Below are 19,893 nucleotides of genomic sequence, written 5' to 3' on the forward strand. Positions count from 1 at the left end.
GCACTGCGTACTGCGTAGCGGCGTGACTCACGTGACTGGCGCGTGCCGCGTCTGCGCGCCGCTGCGCCGCTACCGCCGGGCGCCGCTGCTACGCAGTGCCAGCAGTCGGTCGGAACATACGTCTGGGTACGTCGCGGTTAAGGGGGTCGGAGGGAGGTCGTGGAAACGAATACATGCGCAAAAGTTATAGTCCGCTGAAAACGGAAAAAGAAAAAAACAGCAAAATCGGCGGAATGAAGCCGCTATCAATCACAAACGTTCCGCAGTTCCGCAGTCCCGCCATTCCTCATTCCATGTGAGCGCACCCTAACGTGTTAGAAACTGTCGCATCGGTCGCATCTAGTTATTTCATAAGCGTCGGTCTACGGGGTTCACTCGACTGACTACACGGCAACGGCAGCCATTTCGACGCTCCTCGACGCTCTTTCACGCTCACGAATTCGCCGAAGTATACAAGCTGCTCGATCGCGTTCGCAAATTGTTATCGTCGTTTATAACCAGCGTTCTTCTTCATGAAACACTCCACTTCGGTGAGTCGAACATTCTGGCGTGTCACATGTCGCGATATCTCATCTTACGATGTATCTCGCCCTCTTCCCATTTCCCAACGCAACAATGATAAATTGGATAACGTGGTCGGAACAATGTATCATCCTATGCGTTATTATATTTCTCCAAATTCCTTTTCTTCCTCGTAAGATTTTTTTCTCGCATTGTGTGCTCGACGATCAACGATCCGCAGCATTTTTTGCGTTATAATTCTCGCTCTCACCGTTTGTTCGATATGTGCCGAAAGACGCGCTTACATGGCACGTTAGCAAGGTGCATATCCATAGATGGAGATTGGCATAAAAGATTTGAAGCCGGACAATTTTAGACGTTTTTATCTGTTTGTCGTTAACATTGATAGTAAGTGTGAGATAGTGCATATCGTATATTACCTTTAGAGTAATGTTTAAACATTAGCTACTATTGATGCTTTGACCTCGTCAATAGACGAGGTGAGCAAAAAATTAGTGAAGCCATGTGAAAACTCAACTTTAATCGATTTCTAAGAAAGCGAGAGAAAGATTTCAAAAAAGATCCTACAAACATTGTTGAAAAATCAACAATACGAACAATTCTGAAAGCATTAGAAAATATAACAATTTATTTTTTATTTAATTCTGTTGATAACTATATTAAATTGTTATCAATATAATATAGCTAAAATAATACAATAGCTGTGTCCAGCAGAAAAAGTAGTTTTGCAACTGTTGTAACATTCTTTAATATGATTGGTTTATACATTCAGATCCAGCCAAAACTATAAAGACAAAAAACAATTGTATTAAAGAATAACAGTGGCAAAGCTATTCTTTCTGCTAAACACAGCTAATGAATTGGATCATGTTTTTCATCTAAATTCTATGGGAGAGTCCAGTTCGACCATGTTGCGATTGATCACGGCTGTTCATAGCGTCCAGTGCCCAGAATTTTTCCACTGTTCAAGCACTGTTAGTGGTTGGTGATCAATCTCAACGTGGTCAAAAGACTCTCACTCAGATTCTATTGTATCAACTTAATATTAACTTTCTATTTTCAAATATATAAAAACTTATTACATGTTTAGAAATATAACTTATTACATTTAAAAATCTATAACTTTAATCATATTTAAGTAAATTTAATATAATACAACCATTTGCATTGAAACAAGTGCAACATAATGTCATTGTTTTACAATTATCATATATTTTCTGAGAAATTGACATGAGTATAAAACAATTATACATCTATAATAAAGAGATATCTAATGTTAAAAATTAAAACATTTTTTAACAAATTATATTTGGCTGGAATAAATTGAAGTTTGTAATAAATTGATATATAACTGTGAAAAATAACAAGTTGAATACAGATGCAATTTATAATTGTAAAATTGTTTAGGTACAGTGAGGGGGATCTTGATGTATGTTGCAGGGCTTTAGATGACTCGGTGTGTGTGTTAGGTGCCAAGGACAGATTTGGTCTCTTCGATGGATTTTGCACAATGACATGGTGCAGTTTACTTTTCTGCTTCTACATTTCATTGTCCTTCGCTGATGAGTGATTTGCTGCTCGGTCATCTTTGTTCTCGATCAACTCTTATCTTTCGTCGTACGTTTTAGCTGAGAAAGAGAAAGAAAAAGAGAGGGAGAGTATAAAGAAGAAAGAAGTTTCTAAAGCCTAAAAGGTAATTTTAAATTACATAATAAATCTAGTTGATAATTTTGGAGGAAAGTGTTGTGATTCTACTACACAGGCAGGTTTAATTATTTATCTCCAAGAACTCTGTGAACGTCTGTTTATGTATGTGTATCTATATATTTACCTATATATTATGATTTTTATTTTGACTATATATTCAGTATCTTACAAGGGTAAGTAATTTATAATCACAAAATTTACAAAAAATAATAAAGAAATTTTGAAAAACATATTGATACAAACAGATGGATGACATGATTTATATTTGCATTTATACAATATTATCATTATATGTCCTCCATAAGATACTTGCATGAACTTTTATCTCCAACTCTGTTAAACAAACTACATAATAGATTATGTAGGGCATTATAACTTTTTGCATTAGAGATCAAATCATATTTAATCTCTAAAAAAATAATGAGATTGTAAATTACAATTTATTTCTTTAAGAATAAAATCAGAACAATTTATAAATTTTTCTATTTAAGATTATGGTTAGCTTTCAAAAAATAAATTTAATATTTTTTGTAATGCTTTATTATTAATCCAATATTTTTTTGTTTTTATCAAACTATTTTTAATGAATGTCTTTATATAAACATTTGTTAAAAGCAGTTTAAGCTTTCATTAAAAGTAGTTAAAGTTTTTCAGTAATTAAAAAAATTTATGTGATAATTTTCCTTAAGTTGTATGTATGTATGTATGTATGTACATATGTGTATAGTAAAGTTATCACATAGTTTTTTTCATTAATGAAAAAAGGTAAGTTTTGATTCGTTGCAATAATAGTTAACTAATGTATGTACTTTTTTTTAAAGAAATAAAGGACGAAAAATTTTATATAACATTGTAAAAAATCTCAAAGATTTTAATGAGATTATCAAATTATAAAATACTTAAGGTGATTATGATAAAAATTATATAATATTAAGTAAAAATTGTTTTCTACCAATTTTCTGAGAGAAAAAAATCTCTGAGAAAAAAATTGAGTATGCTTTTATTAAAGGCTTAGTATTAAAATATTTTTCAATATAAAAATCTTGAAATTTGAGTCAAAAGCAAAAACTAAATCTTAAAACTAAAAATGTTACAACTGTTAGATAAAATATTTACTGCGTTTAATTCTTCCCTAATCTTTCCTAATCTTTCACGCGAAATGTAGTTTCACTCATGACTTGAGTCTCATGATCTGATCATCAGAACTGAGAATCGTTAACATTTTATTACGCGGTGTATTACAATGCGTTATGATTACCGTTGAACCAATTGTCCATACGATCTCTTTGTTGTATCGCATTGAGACATAAAGACATTAAAACGTTTATCTAATAAATGCGAAACTAAAAATTAAACGTGAAATGATAAATGATATATTATAAACATAATTTAATGAAATTATCCAAATAACCCGAAAAAGTTATGTTACAATTCCATTACAAATCGTATTAATATCTTGCAAGCGCGCATATATGAAAATGTGCAATAAAACTTATGTAGCATTATAGTTTTCATTTTTACACTTATTTTTTTATAATACCCGACAGTAGTACGCGTATAAATAAAATTATCATTACAAGAAATAAACTGACAAATTAACAGATAATTCTCGTTATCATCACTATTATCTTCAAGTGGTGAGATGTATACGAAAAAATAAATAATGAGAAAAAAAACATAAATCGACCTGTGTATAACAAAACAGTTTTCTCTGTTCCATCGAACCGAAATCTTTGACCTCGACATTTGATGTTTAACAATGCATTAAATACGCTTTTGTTTTTATATGATAATGTGGTATGTATATCGATTGCGACATATACATAACGCAGGGAGAAAGCAGCAACGGATGACTGAAGTACGTTGGTGCAGCCGTGATTTATCGACTTGCTTCCATCGTTGCGAACACTTTGGAATCGAATTGAGCATGTGATGCCTTTCAGGTGTGACGTACGACGTAGACCGATATTTTCTCGATTCTCATTTTATACATATGCCATATACATGTACATGTATCATCAAGTGTATCGCCACAAACTGTGATTTATTCCTTTTACCTTTTCTTCTTTTTTTTATTTTTATTTTTATTTTTTTTGCGACTGCCAATGAAGTCTTTCAATATTTTTCCTTTGTTATATAATAATAAACCGAATCTAACTATATGAATGAAAAATAATATAATTATGGTCCGGCGTGTTCAACGAATGGAAATTTAAAGGCATTTTTATATTGCCTATAGGAGTGATTACCTGGTCAAAGAGAGAGACATACTATATCATGGTCGTTTCAAACCATTAATAAATCGATGCAGCTGCAGATTCGGATTGTTTCGGAACAAAAAGCTGGCGACTGCAATTGTCACTGTTGTGGCACATAGTTGGCTGACTTATATTTACGTAATTTTCATGGTGTTCGAGCTGGACGGGAGTCGCGACAACTCGCATCCACACTCAGCAATCTTCCTTTGAGTTTCCTTTGCAACTCCAAACTGCTCTAAATTTCGTGAAATGTTAAATATTCGTATAATAAATCACGAAATGTATTTATAATCGTGTATAAAAACAAAAAATTATAATATTCTGCAATCTTACAAATAACATTCCTTAATAATAAATATACGAAATAATTTTTAATTTTTTTTTTTTTATTTGCCGAAACACACAAAGTTAAAAAATATTAAGATCTTTCTGAAGTTGTATAAAGCGTAACCAAGCTCATGATAATCAAATTTTGCGAGATTCCATTATCACTATAAAATTACTATATTTAATTTACTTATCATAAGTATATATATTACTAGATATTATCTTACTGGATTGTATTATTATCATAGAATACGGTTAAGGTACCGTAAGAAATGGTTTGAAGCATTCTTTGATTGGTCGATTAATCGATAAAATTCATTATTGTCATTGGTCAATCGAATGCTCCAAAGCATTTGTAGCATAAAATTGACCGTAGCCATAATTAATATTTTTCAGCATCGTGATGGATAAAATACGATGTTGAACAATTGTTCATCGTATATCAGTTAAATTTCGAACGATATACGAATTGTAGTTGTATTACCAGCTACTATTTCTATTGCCTCGATTTGATTAAAATTTATCTAAAGAATATCAATATTACACGCGCGACAAGATGTAATAATTAGAAATTTTTATCATATAGATAGGAATTTTAATATAATTAATTTTAATCAGTTTTAATGTGAATCGACTGTTTACCTTCACATTGTATCGATGTTGCCGTAGTTTCGAATATATAAAATTCGAATTCGAACTTTGCAACGCTTCTTGCCATCTTCTTGCTGTCTTACATTGTTTAATTAAAACCTGCTTAAAAAGTATATTATTGAATAACATGACGAGAGATATTGTGATCAGAACGTATAATACGTTCACCTTCACCGCGTCCATTCTGCGACCGATTCCAAAAAATCTTAAAATACTCGATGAGAGAGATGCTACACAAGTTGGTTTATCCATTTTCGTCATAAGCACTTCCAACTACTACTTCTTAAAGTTTTGAAATTGAATAATTTTTGGAGTATGTTATGCGAAGTGTGCTAATAATTTTTCTCTTTGTTCCGAGAGAGATGCCCCTATCAATTGTAGGATAATTGCAAAAGCAACGTTACATGTACATATATGTGTGTGTGTGTGTGTGTGCGTGTGTGTGTGCGTGTGTGTGTGTGTGTGTGTGTATGTATGTATGTGTATGTATATGTATGTATGTATGTATATATATATATATGTATATATACATATATATATATATATATATATATGTATATATACATATATATGCGTTTGGTAATCAATTCGTTTAATCCATGAGGGATTTATGAGAACGAGCGCTTCGAATAACCACGACACGCAATCGTTGATCTCTTTCTCTCGATCTCGACGAAAGGATTCCAGCAGTTCATGGCCGATGGAAGCCGAAGAGATGGAATGAGCGGCGTCGTCATGCTCGTCGACAGAAACAGACACACGTGTCTAGCACTTTGTACGCCTTAAAGCAACAGGAAGTGATTTGCCGGTCATTTAATCCTATGAGATTTTATTGACCATTTTTCTTTCTCTGCGATTCCGAATTTATTCCGGAAAGGAGGATATCCGTGTGTGACTTGCACGAATTAGCCGCAAAAGCTCTTGAATGAGTTACGTATAATGTTTCGATATTTTGATTGTTCGTTTTAAATGTATTCCAACATACGTGAAGATGTATTTGTCACTTTGTCACGGTTCCAGTCACCTTGTGTCGAATAAGTCGAATCATCTTAAAACATTTGTTTTTCAATGATCGAGTGGTGGCTAGAAATCACAGCCTTGCAACGGTGGAACGAGTAATATGTCGATGGGAGTCAAGAGACAGCCGATTGTTACCTCAGTGGCGTGAAAATTACCGCTTACGGCGATTCCCATAATTATAGTTGTCCAAAATGCGACAACTACGACTTTCGAATAATATACGCAGAGTAAAATTAGAAAACGATCGATAAAAAGTTAACTCTCTCCCCCATTCCCAGTTATCTTCGTAAATGACAAAGTTTATTTCCTTCCCTTAATCCATCAATACGAATATTTAAAAATTGAATTGCTAATTAAATATAACAAATCTTTTTCTCATTCAACCTTTTATTTTAAGCATTCATAGATCAAACTGCGGTTTGGCTAAATAACATACTTATTTGCGTATATTCGCAAGTGCACATTATTTTCTCCACACTTGAGTCACTCCATGACTTCAATGACTAATTGATGTAATAAACACATTATTTCTCGGCATTTAATTTAACATTAAAAATACTCATAACACACCAATTTCGCAAAACGATCGACACATTTTATCGTTTTCTTTCTTATCTGTTTGAATTATTTCAAATACTTGGATTTAAATTCTCACTTCAAAACTGGTAGCAATGTTTATTTTTAAAAATGATTTAAAAATAATTTTTCTTTTAATCTGTCTAAATAACTTTCTATTAAAAAAAAAAAAATCGAAAAATTAATCAAATAAAAATTTATTCTTAAATCATTACGTAAGATACTTAAAAATTTTCTCTCAAGTAATATTTACTGGATATGAAAATTTGTATGTATCTTGAGCTTAAAATCCGTTTCAACGCGAGATATATTTGAAACTTTCAATATGTCTAAAGAATTTATGATTGGTAAAAAAGAAGAATAAGCTAAACTTGATGATTCGATTGTTGACGTACGACTGTAACACACGTGGGTGGTTTGTATGTCTTGGAACGCTCCTCTGTCAAAACTTCGGTGCTACTGGAATTCGCTGTAATAATAAAGTCATCAGGTACACATGTGCTGCCGTAAATTTTTCGTAAATATTTTATACTTTTCAAGCATGAGAGCATTCGAAGTTAAAGGTAGAATACTTTATATATGTTAACTCTAGCTTTGTCATTTTATTTTGATTTAATTTTTTTTTTTAATGGCGAGACTAATCAATGTTTTTGTTAATTATTACTCGTTTTATTATTACATTTAGAATAAATTTTCTTTGATACTTGCTTTTTTTTAAGAGAGATTGAAATAAATATAAATTTTTAAAAGGTTTTCTTACCAAGATTTAAAAATCAATATCTCGTAAAAAATGATAATTTAAACATTTATTTTACGTATGATAACAATATTTCTCAGAATAATATTATCCAAACATCTCGTTATGTAATAAATCCAGTTATCCGATTTGATCACATGTCTATTCTTGCGTGACCTCGGTTCAGGAAGCACTATTAAACGATTGTAATAAAATATTTTCAATATCTTATCACTTATCTTTATTTCTGTACGAAAGAAGAAAGTGAAATAATAATTTTATTTTGAATACCAAAAATCAACGTGTGTGCATTACTTGATTAAGAAGACACTCTGTCGTACGCTATCTCGCTCGTACAATCACGCTTGCTTCAATCGTTAATGGAAGAAAGTTTACTTGAAAGTTATCTTGAAATACTGCCGAAATTGTAACGATACACTGTTAAATATTAAAGAATCAAATTTAAACTAATCCCTTAAATTAAATAACATTTTATTATTTTTAATTTTAGGTGTATCAAAATTTATTATTTTAATACAAAATATGAAATTAAAACATTATCTAATCAACCCATTTCTATGATTAAATTGCTTAATTTCAAAGTAGCGTCCGTACTACATAGTGAATAATAAATGCAGTAAATAATAAATTTGAGTCAAAAACTTAACATTTTTATAATTGAATTGTTTAATAAATTTATTGTTTTAATTAAATTGGTGACATAATAAGTAGGAGCAATGACGATCTATAGGAGTGATAAAAAAATAACTCAAATTCGGTATAATTCGACACTGTGAATTTAACAGTGCATGTTGCGTGTGGACATGACAAAACTGTACATCTGTAAACTTCACAAAAAATTAGGTCACACAAAATTACAAATTGTTTTATTTTTTATCTATTAAAAAGCTGTCGCAAACATTAGAAAATATAATGAGAACTGATTCGTTACGAGAATTAAAGAACCTCCACTAGATAAAAATAGTGTGAAGAAAAAGATGAATGTACATGTATCTTATATTTGATTTTTTTAATGTAACTATAATTATCTATCGAGTATACATATTATTTTATTTTGTATACATATTACGAGAAGAAGAGTCTTAAGGCATAATAAATTTGCTGAAATAAAACATACATAATGCGTTTTACCACACGTTGTTTATGAACGTCTGAATCAAAACATATATCGATTAAATATTGGAACATATCAGTTGTTAATTGTTTTTTATTATTCTCAGCCTAATTAATACAAGAAGTAATATAGGAATACATATTCCAAGATATATAGGCAAACATGCTTAGACAAAATTTAATTACAGTGGAACTTATGATTATTGTGTTTGCGAGTTTATTTTAATCCGTTAAAATAATGTTACCTAAGGAAAAGGGGATGGAAAAGAAGCAGCGACGAGATAAAATTTTTTATCGTTTTAAAATTTTATTTGAAAGTAGAAATAAAGCAAAAGTGTAACCAAAAGAAAGAAAAGTCCAAAAAAGTTACTTTCGGTTCGTTGAAACAAGGTAAACTTGAAGGGGCTAATAAATGAAATAAAAAAAATTGTAAAGCTAATGAAAAACAATAATCACTGTAACATGATGAATATAATATACCATACGTAATCTGCGAATAAATGTTATTGATCAATGAATAATTCTCATGTATAAAAAAATCATGAAAATTAGTTATTAATATATCATACGTAATATTTAAAGTACGTAATAAATGTGTATAAATAATCTCATATAATAAATTATAAATAATATTACTAATTCTATTGAATTTTATACAAAGAGAAAGGAAAGGGTTACAATGTGATGTGAAGGATAAATGCATATTTCTAAAAAAATACATTTTACTTCTTGTTTTATATAAACTGAAATGCATACTGAAAATATATGTGCCAAACATCTTCTACAATAAATTGCTTTGCCAACAGGGAATAATTTAGCAAATATCGTGACATAAATTCATCAAAGATACATATACTTCTTTTCTCCGTCGCTTAATTTCGTTGCTTCTCGGTTCGGTTGCAGATACAAGTGTCGAACGACCTCTCTGAAAATGAGCGTCATAATAAGACTACAAAATTTGGCGTGGTCCGCCAATGCATTGGACATACGCCAGTTTTTCAGAGGCCTCAGTATTCCGGAGGGAGGGGTTCATATTGTCGGTGGCGAGTTAGGAGATGCGTTTATCGCATTCAGGTAAATACCGTTAATGAATTCACATCTAAAAAAAGAAATTATGTTAATGAATGTATTTGCATTTTATTTTCTACGTTTAACACGTATATATGTATGTATGAACGTAATAACCTTGAGCATTTTATATGATTATTAAATTACTTTTTATGATATTCATATACATAAATTTACAATCGTAAATTCCTCGAATAGAATTTTATACGCGTCAGATTTTCTTATATTACTTACATGTAGCTAAAACTCAATTCATAATAGTCATATTTATATTTTATTAATAATTTCTAATTTCTAACTGGAAAAATGATTAAAAAAATTTTTGTCCTCTTAATTTATAATTTACTTTTGCAATAGACATTTAATCGCGGATTATTTTACGTAGTAAAACTTGTAACAACTTGTCAATATAAATATAATATATAAAGTAGAACATTAATTTCTGGTTACCAGATCTCGTTATCAATTATACCAATAATGTTATTATTATCCTTCTATGTATATTGCGTACGTATCTTTTTTTTAAAAGGATTAAAAATTATCCAATATAATGATAAGATTAAAATGCATTAACGTATGACATAATATCCACCAAGTGATAAAATAATCATTTCTTTTCGTGCACAATTTTGAAATAGTAAGAGGAAAAGAATTAAAAACATTTTTAAAATTTTATGAATTTTTTGAAAAAGAATAAACAAGATTAACGTAGGTTCTTAGCGAAAGGTTATTGGCGAGGTTGGCGACGTCAGGCGGAAATCTGACGGATATGTCATTTTGCTATTTCAGTACTGACGAAGATGCTCGACAGGCAATGATGCACGATGGTGGAAAAATCAAGGAAATGAAGATCAAGCTATTATTGAGCTCACGCACCGAAATGCAAAAGGTAATCGAGGCTGCTCGACAGCAGACTCTGAGTTTGCAATGCATCATGCAAACCGCGCCGGTGACGGTACCGCCTGTGGTTCCTGGCAAAGCACAGCCCGGCTCGCCAACGGACAAGAGAGACAAGGACAACGACAGCGAGTCGAGTAAGGACCGAAAGGACAGACGCGATCGATCGAGATCACGGGAGCGGTCGCGGTCGCGCGACCGCGATCGTGACCGAGATCGTCGCGATCGGGACCGCGGGAGAGACCGGCGACGCCGGGATCGTAGTAGATCGCGAGACCGGGAACGCGACAGACGAGACCGGCGTCGTCGCCGGGATCGATCCAGATCGCGCGATCGCACGAGATCGCGCGATCGCGATTCCAAGAGGAACTCTACGAACGACAGACGCAAGGATACTAACGAGGACGACAACAGCGAAGTCGTGTGCGTCGGTCAGTTCCACAAGGACAAGGTATCGGCGGCAGCGGCGGCGGCAGCGGCGGCTGCAGCGGCGGCGGCGGCAGCGGCGGCGGCCACATCGAAAAAACCACTGGAGAATGGTGTATGGGAGGTTCCACCCCAGACGCAGATGCAAGCCGCTCTGTTGGCGCCGAGTATCTTGGGAGCTGGCGTCGCCGCTCTGTCCCAGGACTCGGAAAGTCAACGCTTCGGGACAACGCCCGTGATAGGCCAGCAACCAATGTTGCAATCTGGCCAGTTCTCGATAAACGGTCTCAACGGTGTTGGCAATCTCATGCAACCGCACATGCAGACGCTCGGACACACGGTGGGCGCGATGACGTCGTTGTCGCAGAATCTCAATACCGCCACCAGTCTGCCCGCCAGTTTGGGCGGTCTTGGAACACGTCCCAAAGATGGTCCCTGGAGTCAGAGCGAACAGGGGGGCAGGATGGATCAGACTGGACGATTCTCCGGCCGGTCGAATCAATTCGGTAGTCAGGAATACGGCACTACCGGCGGCAATTATCGCGGCGGTAGCAGGCCGAACAATCCCTTCCTGAACAAGGTGCAAGAGCTCGAGGGTCGTCGCAATCCACACGCGTTTCAGTCTGGCGCCTCCAGCTTCGGCGGCTACGACAACGATCGGCCAACGTCCGGTAGAAAATCCGGCAACTCGAGATTCTCCAACGATAATAAGAACGGCAGCGGTGGCGGTGGTGGCCACTGCGTGGAAGTGCGTAACATGCCGTTGAGCGCTACGTACGCGGATCTACGACACGCCTTTCACGGTATTTACATTAGGAAGGACGGCATGAAAATAATCAACGATAATCATGGTAACCGCGTGGGCATGGCTTATATCAAGTTTGGCAAGTCCGAGGGCAAAGAACTCGCGCTAAGCACAACGAGATACGTGCGAGGCTCCGAAGTGGAGGTACTCGACTTGGACGAGAGTATCTTCGACAAAGCGGTAAATTCTTACTCGCCCGAGAATCGGGAGGACGGTATCGATGGTGGCGACGTCAGAAACTCTATGTGCATCCTTCTGACCGATCTGCCCTCCTTCACCAAGGAGATGGACATCGCCAAGCTGTTTCACGATTGGAAGATCAACGATCTCTTCATCACCAATAGTAAGGAGACCGGCACCACTCAGTACATGGCTTACGTGCAATTCGCGCGACTCGAGGACGCCAAGTCGTCGCTAAGTACGCCACTCAAGATCGGTAGCAAGCAGGTGACCGCGACCGCGATCAGCGAGGAGAAGTTCGCCCAGGCGAAGCGCGAGCACGAGCAAGCGAGCATCAACCAAACGGATTGCATTCTCATGCGCGGTTTGCCATTCCAGACGATCGACCGCGACATTTTCGACTTCTTCTCGGACATTGGCATCGTACCGCTCTGCATTCACATGATGCTCAATCAACAGGGCAAACCGGCCGGCGAATGCTTTTGCGAGTTCGATTCAGCAGAGAAGGCGGAACGCGCCATTACCAAAAACGGTTTACCACTCGGCAAAAACATCCCCACTATCGAATTGGTGCCACGCGTCAAGATGCTCGAGACCCTCGGCATGATGGAGGCGCAGCAGCAGACGCAGCAACAGCAGCACTTCCCGCTGCAGCAGGAACAACATCAGCGACCGCCGCGCTTCTCCGGTCCGATGGGCCATATGCTGCGCTTCGGCAACACCGGCGGCTTCGGACCCCGTTGTCCGCCCGGCGGCTTAATGGGTATGCCGCGTCACCACATGATGAGCCGCCATCCACCGTCCATGGATTACGTCGAGGGTTTCGGTAAACCTGGCTGCGTGCTGTCGCTCGAGAATGTGCCCTTCAAGGCGGACATCAACGAGATTATTGAGTTTTTCGGAGACTTTGACGTGAAACGAGAAAACGTGATTCGCCGCTATAACGAGAGGGGCATGCCAACGGGAGATGCGCGCGTGGCCTTTTCCTCGCCCAGCGAGGCGCAGCGCGCTCTCAAGGAACTTAAGCATTGCAAGATGCGAGAACGCACGATATACATGAAAGTGGCGTGAGATCCAACGTTCCGCCGTGGAGAGGCTGACGACAGCGCGTGAAACGACACCGCCCAGATCGAATATATTCGCATCGAGTGCTGCTGCTCTTTATGTGCGGAACGAACATCCAATAGGACGTCTTCTGAGAATTAACGTAAGAGTTGCTTTTATACGAGAGACGAAGCCCCCCGTACGGAGATGCTTTGTAATGGATGGAAGAGAGCGAGAGAGAGAGAGAGAGAGAGAGACTGTTTTATTAAACTCGCGTCGATTTACGTGTACATATATAACGTGTAGTACATAAACTTTAAAGGTAATTTTCTTCATTCTCATTTATTCGTATTCATGACTGCCATATCGCTCAAATTATTTTTTGTCTATCGTAATTAAAAGCATTTAACTGGTTACTTACTGCGTCAAGGACTGTATTTCCAGCATGGTCGTAACATGTCTAGGACAAAAACGTGTTCCGCGTCACTAACACGACGCGGAAAAAATTGTCCGTACATTTTACCAAAAGACATGAAAGAATGTACATTATGAATATAAAGAATTTCATTATCTCTTTTATTTTTAATACCATTTTGATGCCAAATAATGTTTTAGTTATGGATACGGACGAAGCAGAGTACAAAGTTAAAAATTTGAATGATTGCGGTTTACGTTGCGTTTGCTGACATGAACTAATATTAGACCTCGAATGCGGCTGGAGATCATAAAGAGAGTAATCTTTAACTCGAAAAACAAGTACATTGTGTACGTTACATATGTCAGATTGTATATACATATACAATACAATACATTACATATTATATACATTACATATCTTATATATGTAAGGTATATTAGTATAACATAATGTACATTCATGATAGATAATGTGTATATTGCAGACATTAAATGTATATATAGATCACGCATTATAATTTTGCGCAATCGTACGTACATCTATCGCGTTTGGACTTGTGTAAAATAATGAACAATACATTAATAAGTTTATAGATTACGCGCACGATTACACATTGTCATAAACTTATGTTACGATAACAAACACTTGAAAAATTCAATAAATTTTTATTCAAATCTGGTCATGTTTTTATCTTAATCTAATATTAGCATTAATGACGTCACATCCACAAGTTAGTTTTAATTAATTAAAGATAATATAAATTAATTTTAAAATAATATTTTATTACTGTCTTTATATCTTTTTCAGAGAACGTGCAAATCTTATTTAATTTTGATAATTTTTACAGGAATACTAGAGGATAAAAATAGAAAGATACAAATAAAAAATTAATTGCATTGTCCATTATATTTTTGAGTATTTGATTTAAACTTACACGAATTATTTTTCTCGTTTTAAAAGTTGTTAAAAAAAATCAATTTTTTGGAATTTATTGAAAATGAATTTTATTTGGAATGATTATTACACAATTGTTTTGTTGGTAACAGAAAACAATTAAATTATTCGTTGAACATTGAAATAGAAATAAATGCTTATAGAGAAATTGTTTTTTCTTTGTTTTCTCTGATTAAAAAAAAAAATTATAATATTTAATTGTGTCGCGAATGTTACAATTATCAGCTTAATTTGATCGTTATATTTTTATTGTTCAATGTTGCGGTCTAGCCGTAGTCGAAAATAAATGGACAAATTTCCTGTTGCCGGTACCACCGTGCCGACCTAAGGGACTAAGCTTCGTGACCAAAGCGTACTGCAGCAAATCGACACTGCCTAAATATTGAGTCACGGGCTATTTCTGTAGCCGCGCCTCGGTTATAAGCCTGTGACATCGAGCGGCAATGGCGCATTTCAAATTATTGTGGCCTTACATGAATGAGATTCTTCTCCGCATATATATTGAATAATAAGCATAAAATATTTAAATTGAAAATAAATTATTAGGGCTAGACGAAGACCTTCATAGCGTATGCTAGTCCCCCTCTCCCCCCCCCTGTCTCTTTCTTTCTCTCTTTCTCTCTCTACATGTATATATTATTTTCATTTTCCACAAGTACAAGAACTATAGTACAAGATAAAAAGTAGTTTAGAACGAAAAAATGTATTAAAATCATTAATATCTTTACAGATAGATGTACATTTAATTACTTTGACAATGCATGCAAATTACAAAACTAACAGATTAATTCTTATATCTCTGTTTAAATTTAAATATTAAACTTTTAAAACTTACATATGTATATGCATTAATTAAAAAAATATAGAGTACATATATGTACAATACTTTTCATTAGATTATTTCACAATAGTTGCAATTTCTTTTCTTACCTATAAAACATTCATAGGTGTCATTTATCTTTTATATTTTATTATTATATAAGAAGGGATACTGTTGTAAAATAAAACTTAATTTTTTTCAACTATACTTAATGTAAAAAAGTGTATAGGAATGTATATAATTACTTTTAACACGAGTAATACACAAATTTCACACACGTAGAAATATTATCGCAACCTTGTTTTTTCCTCGACCTTCGAAAAACTATTGGAACATCTGTCCCTAATACCAAGGTGATTTGCTCGAGTCTATTCAACAAGTTCCATCATAAAGCGTGTCACATACAGGAAGATTGCAATTAACCTTGCTCTATTTAGATACAGGAAGCTTGACTTTACCTATATCCGAAACACATTTGACACACAAAATGTTCCAAAATATATCTAAGCATTTAACAGTTTTTATCTTTACTTTTTAAATGTAGTCGTGAGATAACTTTTGCTTTTACATTCGTAATTCTTAAAAGATTAAATTATTGGTGTAATTAAATAATCTCTTGATCCATGTCATCATTTAAGAGCTTATTTGCGCTCTCCAACCGGTAGACATATATTATATAACAATAATTACTTCCTATATGGTTGAGAGTTAACCACACGAGATCGATTTGCAATCGCAGCCGGGCAGCGACGACGTCGCGTTACATACATTGTGATGAATTACGCAATCGATATTCGATATCGCGATGCAAATTACGATGCTGACGATACCTACGCTCCTTTGCTTCGCACATCTGTAAATCGACACGATGCGCGATGCAAGGATGAGCTGCTGAAATTATAGAGACGGCGCGTGGCGCAGCGAGAATGAAGAGCGGAAATTTCTCAGCTTAAATCCATGACAAACGAATACGTTCTGCACTAGCCTAGAAACGGATCACGAGAAATCTCCGAAAATAGCAACACTGCGAATTATTCTCGTACGTACGTATAATAATTCAAGCTCTAACGTATACCTAGTTGGAAATGTCGTTTTTATTCTTTAGTCTTTTCGTCTAGCTTTGTCATATTTCCTCATATAGATAACATCTCCTTGATTGCATTTAATTATTTCGACTGATTAAACATTGATGAAGAAATTTGAAATCGCGCAGCGTTGGTGCGGACGATCGACGTTGGAGTCCTTTGATCTTTCATCTGATACCGGATAAAATCTTGGCCCCGACATGACATTCTATTTTTCTTTAAAATTCTTTCCTGGAACTTTTTTAATTAAAAAATCATAAACAGTATGTTCTTGTACATGTACATTAGGAAATTAAGGAAAATTACGTACATTACGCTATTCTTCGACAGATGATCGCGTCATAAAACGATCTGTCGATCCGTCGAGTTCCCTTTCGACGAGACTCGATCGTGTATCACTCGTTCGAGAAATTTTATCCCCTGTATTTCGTGTCAGCGCCCACTCGGGATTACGCATCTACCATTTTAGGTAACGCAGTATCATCATCGCAGCATCTCCTGCCACAAGAATAGATGGCGAGCATTCTTGATCATTTCAATTATCTAGTGAAATAGTGAAGCTTATAGTTTCGATGACTTATACATATATGTTAATGAGATAAACAGCGGCGAAGTGGCAGTAAAGAAGTACTTGCGAGAAAAATCAGTCGGATTGCGTTTAAAAAAAAAAAAAAAAAAAAACACACAAATGCAGATGTTATTCTAATAATTTAATCTTTATGTAATAGTGAAAGATTTAGTTATAAGATTTTTTCCAACAAAAAAGCAATACCTAAGCGCAATAAGAATTAATTTAATATTTTAATGAATAGTTTACTCGTTTACTAGTATTCCTCTCTTATCGGATGGCAAAGATATAGATATTTGAATCCTTTATCTCGGTACACGTATACGGACGAAGTGCAGTCTTCGTTGAAATAATAAGGGCAACGAATTTTCCTCTGCATGATTCTAGCCGACGACGACGTATGCGGGACATCTGACGCATAAAGTCTAATCTAAAGCACACATCTCGATGCCGACTAGAAGCTCACATCCAATTGTTTCTCCGGGACAATTCTTCTCTCGTAATAAGGATGCACTCTTTTCGCATAAAGTTACACGAGATGTTAAATTGCCGATACTATAAAATAATTCGATAAAAATATTTTTATGACTTATTGTTTACCAAGTATAAAAAAAGTAAAGAGGCAACCACGGAAAACATTGAACGATTAAAAGCAACTTTGGCTTCCGGTATATATAATACATGTATACCGATTTTTAGTTGTGCTCTTTTATTTTATAATTTACTATATTTAAAATGTATGGATGCTCACGGAGGTGCTTATGAGGAAGAATTATACGTGTTATCTCTTTCTTCGTATCGATTATATCATTATGACTATACCTGCATTGCTGCTCTGTGCAATACAACTTTGGTATCCACGAACGAAAATGGAACATTTAAATCCTCTTGAACGTCAGTTTGATTTAACGTGAATTAAACAATTTCTAGAGCAATGCACACATGTGTAATAATTCGATGAAATATGTTATCACACATACTTGTGTATAAATTTGAAACATGTATTACGATTCTTCCTCCGCAATTTTTCCTTTGTACAATGATCTAATGCATTAACACTTGTTCTCCCTTGTTTAATATTCTTTTGTTAAGTGCCCCATTCATCTGCATTGTTCTCTGCGTATATGTATACAACTGTATTAAATGACGAAGCAATCAACGACTACTTTATCATTCTCCTTTGCTTCCTCCTAGGACTGCATTATGCGTGAATAAAAAAAAAAGAACGCTCTCACTTCTATTTTCTCTCTTTTTTTTTCTCCTTGCTATCAAACAACATTTTCTCGTGGAAAATTGTTTCCAAATTTTTTTACAATATATTTTTGTAAATTAATTCTTTTTATGTTTATTATGTGAGTCTATAATATATCGTTTCAACAATTTCCCGATGCTATTTATAAACTAGATCGCCGTCTCATGGCACTCGCCAAATATCGATTTAATTAAATACCGTCATACCATTTTTACACAATGGCTACCTGTTGCCAATCGTTGATTACGCGCTTCACGCATTTTTGATGCAATACCCTCACACGTACACTGGAATTAAGCATATAAATAAATAAACGTAGAGGGACGTAGCTTAAGCAAGCTTGTGAAAATTTTAGTTTTCTTTTACTATTCTAATTCGGTATCTAACAAAAATGAAAGAGATAAAGAAAGTAAATAATGCTTCAAGAGACGTTAAGTTGATTAGTCCTTCCTCTTCTATATTTTCAATTTAGTATATAAATAGAGCGTTTATTTAGCTTGGATTTAGCGCCACAAGCATTTCTGCATCCGCATAAATGTGTAAACTTAAATACCGTCGTTACGTATTAAGAAGACCACTAATGCATCCATTCGCTCCTTCCTATCCTTCTCCCGTTTCTCCCATCGTGCGAAATGCCTTGTGAGCAACGTACAGTGCTTCTGCCTAGTGTACAGAAACAAAATGTTTACGCCCACGATTATTACATCTGCAGCTATACTGCTTCAGACACATGTCGAAAGGTGGGTATATTATATTGAAAACGTGCGCGCGCTTAAGAGTTTTGCTCACTCTCGTCGCGCACTCTCGATATGTACGTATGAAATAACAATCACCTTAAAAGATTAATTATCCGGATACACACATTACGGTAAGCTGAAGCGAATTCCGAGATGTGTATTTTTTATATAATCTTATCAAAATTACAACGAATCCAATACTCAACATACGAGACACGCGAGATGTATAAAACGAAAAGAGAGAAGAAAAATATGAAAAATATTACTATAATTTATAAAGTGTCGAAATTATATTTCTATCGAAAACGTATCGTCGATACCCTCCTAATGCTATCTGAACAATATTAATTACTACGTTGATATGGCTACCATTAAAAATTGATCGAATCTAGATCATTGACAGTGCTGAGAGAGCAGCTATCTGAATTATTAGAAGCAAGGTATTGGTACATCGTGATCATTTAAGGAAAAATATCATCTAAACATATATATATATCTCAAGTGACAAAATTTTCTCTCCGACATAAAATTATAAAAGTGAAAGATGAGATATTTTAATATCATATTAAAGTCTTTTAAGTCATCGTCTGAAAGGGGCGCCACGCGCGTCACCTTCTCTCGCGATTGAAGAATATTTCGTTACTTGGAACGCAAGTCGCGTTCATGGCACAAGTATGAAAGCCCTACTTTGCGTATCTACTCTTGTAC

At 35.0% G+C, this 19,893-nt stretch overlaps 1 protein-coding gene and 1 long non-coding RNA gene across 5 annotated transcripts; one reads left to right on the top strand and one right to left on the bottom strand.

Moving 5' to 3' along the window:
* Nucleotides 1-122: 122 nt before the first annotated feature.
* On the top strand, nucleotides 123-14,447 carry LOC105198776. The gene is made up of 4 exons (XM_011165616.3): nucleotides 123-530; nucleotides 1,963-2,215; nucleotides 9,835-10,005; nucleotides 10,789-14,447. The coding sequence occupies exons 3-4, from the start codon at nucleotides 9,863-9,865 to the stop codon at nucleotides 13,376-13,378; spliced, it is 2,733 nt and encodes a 910-aa protein (XP_011163918.1). The 5' UTR covers nucleotides 123-530; nucleotides 1,963-2,215; nucleotides 9,835-9,862; the 3' UTR covers nucleotides 13,379-14,447.
* A 447-nt stretch (nucleotides 14,448-14,894) lies between these two features.
* On the bottom strand, nucleotides 14,895-19,562 carry LOC113004085. Of its 4 annotated transcripts, none has more exons than XR_005575884.1 (3): nucleotides 17,446-19,562; nucleotides 16,939-17,171; nucleotides 14,895-16,865 (listed from the first exon to the last, which is right to left on the bottom strand). It is a non-coding gene; the product is annotated as an uncharacterized LOC113004085 (long non-coding RNA). The 4 variants fall into 4 exon arrangements; XR_005575883.1 differs by having other exon boundaries at nucleotides 15,411-16,865; nucleotides 16,939-18,735; nucleotides 19,002-19,562; XR_005575885.1 differs by having other exon boundaries at nucleotides 15,411-16,865; nucleotides 16,939-17,751; nucleotides 18,019-19,562.
* Nucleotides 19,563-19,893: the final 331 nt, after the last annotated feature.

The sequence above is a fragment of the Solenopsis invicta genome, chromosome 11 (assembly GCF_016802725.1).
Source record: "Solenopsis invicta isolate M01_SB chromosome 11, UNIL_Sinv_3.0, whole genome shotgun sequence".
In the NCBI taxonomy this organism is placed as follows: Eukaryota; Metazoa; Arthropoda; class Insecta; order Hymenoptera; family Formicidae; genus Solenopsis; species Solenopsis invicta.

Bases quoted from the DNA above. Each gene is read 5' to 3' on its own strand.
- LOC105198776 (XM_011165616.3), top strand. From the start codon at position 9,863: ATGAGCGTCATAATAAGACTACAAAATTTGGCGTGGTCCGCCAATGCA. The intron at 10,006-10,788 runs GTAAATACCGTT...TTGCTATTTCAG, and splicing joins GATGCGTTTATCGCATTCAG to TACTGACGAAGATGCTCGAC.